Source organism: Babylonia areolata, chromosome 24 (genome assembly GCF_041734735.1).
Source record: "Babylonia areolata isolate BAREFJ2019XMU chromosome 24, ASM4173473v1, whole genome shotgun sequence".
NCBI lineage: Eukaryota > Metazoa > Mollusca > Gastropoda > Neogastropoda > Buccinidae > Babylonia > Babylonia areolata.
Window position 1 is genome coordinate 2,752,138 of NC_134899.1, and position 2,500 is coordinate 2,754,637.

Sequence of the window (2,500 nt, forward strand, 5' to 3'; positions counted from 1 at the left end):
CTTTGCGGCTCGTTTACTTCCGCATTCCAGAAGACGTTCTTGTCTCCATTTTGTTTTGCCCTACGTTCAGCTCTGTTAAACCTAAGCTTGCATTCCTCAGTGAGCCAGGCTCTCTAAGCAGCTTCGGTTCTTAGTTTTTGGTTTCCCCCTTGTTTCATTTTGATCATCCCCAACACTGAACATTAAAAAAAAAAAGAAGAAAAAAAGAAGAAAAAAAGATAAAAATAAAAAAGCATTTATGTGCACATATTGACTAGCTGTTATTCTCGTGTAATATCCATGAGTTTAACGACACGACATTAACAGATATTATGAAGCATTCTGTATCCCGCAGGTCTACTTCTCTAACCCGCTGGGAGACGACAACTCCGACAGTGACAGTGACGACAACCGCAGCGATAACTTCTCCCAGGAGACTGACGACGACGAAGAGGACAAGGCGGATGATGACGCCAGCGGCGCTGATGATGACGACGACACAGACAGCGACGCGGGCGACACGTCAACGAACAGCTCAGACCCCGCCGTCAAACTGAGACGAGCGGCACCGTCCCAGGACGTCACCGCTTCCAAACCAGCTCGGCGTCACGCGGAAGGAGCAGCAGCGGCCGCCGCACGGAAACCCGAGAAAGGAGTCCCCGCCGTGAAGAAGGCCGGGACCACCGCCACGACTACTGCCGCCCAGCAGCGCAGAGAGAAGAGCGAGCGAGGCGCCCCGACGAAGAAGAAGTTTCACGCCAGTGCCGTGTACAACGCGCCGCAGCCCTCCGGCATCAGGGAGCTACGGCAGAGGGCCGCGCTGATGCAGAAGGAGAAAATGGGCCCCGCCTCCAAGGCGGAGAAGAAGAAGAAGGAGAAGGAGAAGGAGAAACAGCAACAAAGGCCCGCCGCACAGGACCAGAGGGGACAGGAGTCACAGGACCAGAGGGGACAGGAGTCACAGGACCAGAGGGGACAGGAGTCACAGGACCAGAGGACCGATCCTCAAACGTCGTCCAGAGAAAAGATCGCGGACGTGTCGCAGAAGAATCGAAAGGTAAACACACACACACACACACACACACACACACACACACACACGCACGCACGCACGCACACACACACACACACACACACACACGCACGCACGCACGCACGCACGCACGCACGCACGCACGCACGCACGCACGCACACACACACAGAAAGAGAAAGCTCCCCCAAAACGGAGTACGGCTCCTTGAATAACGGGTGTTTTAGATAATTATTTTTTTTCCTCCTGTCTATGTTAATTGTTGTTAGTGCTACAGGACCTTGTGCATTTGAGGTAAAGCACAATACAGGTACCCAGTAGTAGTGGTAATAGTGTTAGCAGCAGTAGTAGTAGCGTTATGTTGATAGAGATTAAGATGATGGTGATGATGTCGATAACGAAGATTATCATTATGTTGATAAAGATTAAGATGATGGTGGTGATGACGATAACGAAGATTATCATTATGTTGATAAAGATTAAGATGATGGTGATGATGGCGATAACGAAGATTATCATTATGTTGATAAAGATTAAGATGATGGTGGTGATGACGATAACGAAGATTATCATTATGTTGATAAAGATTAAGATGATGGTGATGATGGCGATAACGAAGATTATCATTATGTTGATAAAGATTAAGATGATGGTGATGATGACGATAACGAAGATTATCATTATGTTGATAAAGATTAAGATGATGGTGATGATGACGACAACGAAGATTATCATTATGTTGATAAAGATTAAGATGATGGTAGTGATGACGATAACGAAGATTATCATTATGTTGATAAAGATTAAGGTGATGGTGGTGATGACGATAACGAAGATTATCATTATGTTGATAAAGATTAAGATGATGGTGGTGATGACGATAACGAAGATTATCATTATGTTGATAAAGATTAAGATGATGGTGATGATGACGATAACGAAGATTATCATTATGTTGATAAAGATTAAGATGATGGTGATGATGACGATAACGAAGATTATCATTATGTTGATAAATATTAAGATGATGGTGATGATGACGATAACGAAGATTATCATTATGTTGATAAATATTAAGATGATGGTGATGATGACGATAATGCAGATTATCATTATCATCAACATCATCAATGGTATTGTCGTTATCAGCATTATCTAAGTGGCGGTGGTCTCGTGGTGTTGTTTCCGCCTTGGGAACGAGCTAATCGGAAGGCAAAGGATCGAACCCCGCGCTCACAGGAATCCTCCCTCCCTCCCCCTCCTCCACTACACCTTGAGTGGTGGTCTGGACGCTTGTCACTCGGATGAGACGATAAACCGAGGTCCCGTGTGTATCATGCACTAAGCGCACGTAAAAGAACCCACGGCCACGAAAGGGTTGTCCCTGGAAAACGTCTCCAGAAAAAAGCTACATTGATCATTCAGAAAAGAGGAAGCAAAAAGCTGTGCTGCACTGTGGCGACGCTCTTTGCCTGGAGAGAGCCGCCAGA

At 46.1% G+C, this 2,500-nt stretch overlaps 1 protein-coding gene across 3 annotated transcripts in view; it reads left to right on the forward strand.

Moving 5' to 3' along the window:
- LOC143298879 (uncharacterized) overlaps positions 1-2,500 on the forward strand; it is a 46,977-nt gene that overhangs the window by 31,608 nt on the left and 12,869 nt on the right. For all 3 annotated transcript variants that reach the window (XM_076611883.1, XM_076611885.1, XM_076611886.1), the window contains exon 9: positions 335-1,036. In XM_076611883.1, coding sequence (XP_076467998.1) covers positions 335-1,036 — 702 coding nt within the window. The remainder of the gene's footprint in view (positions 1-334; positions 1,037-2,500) is intronic.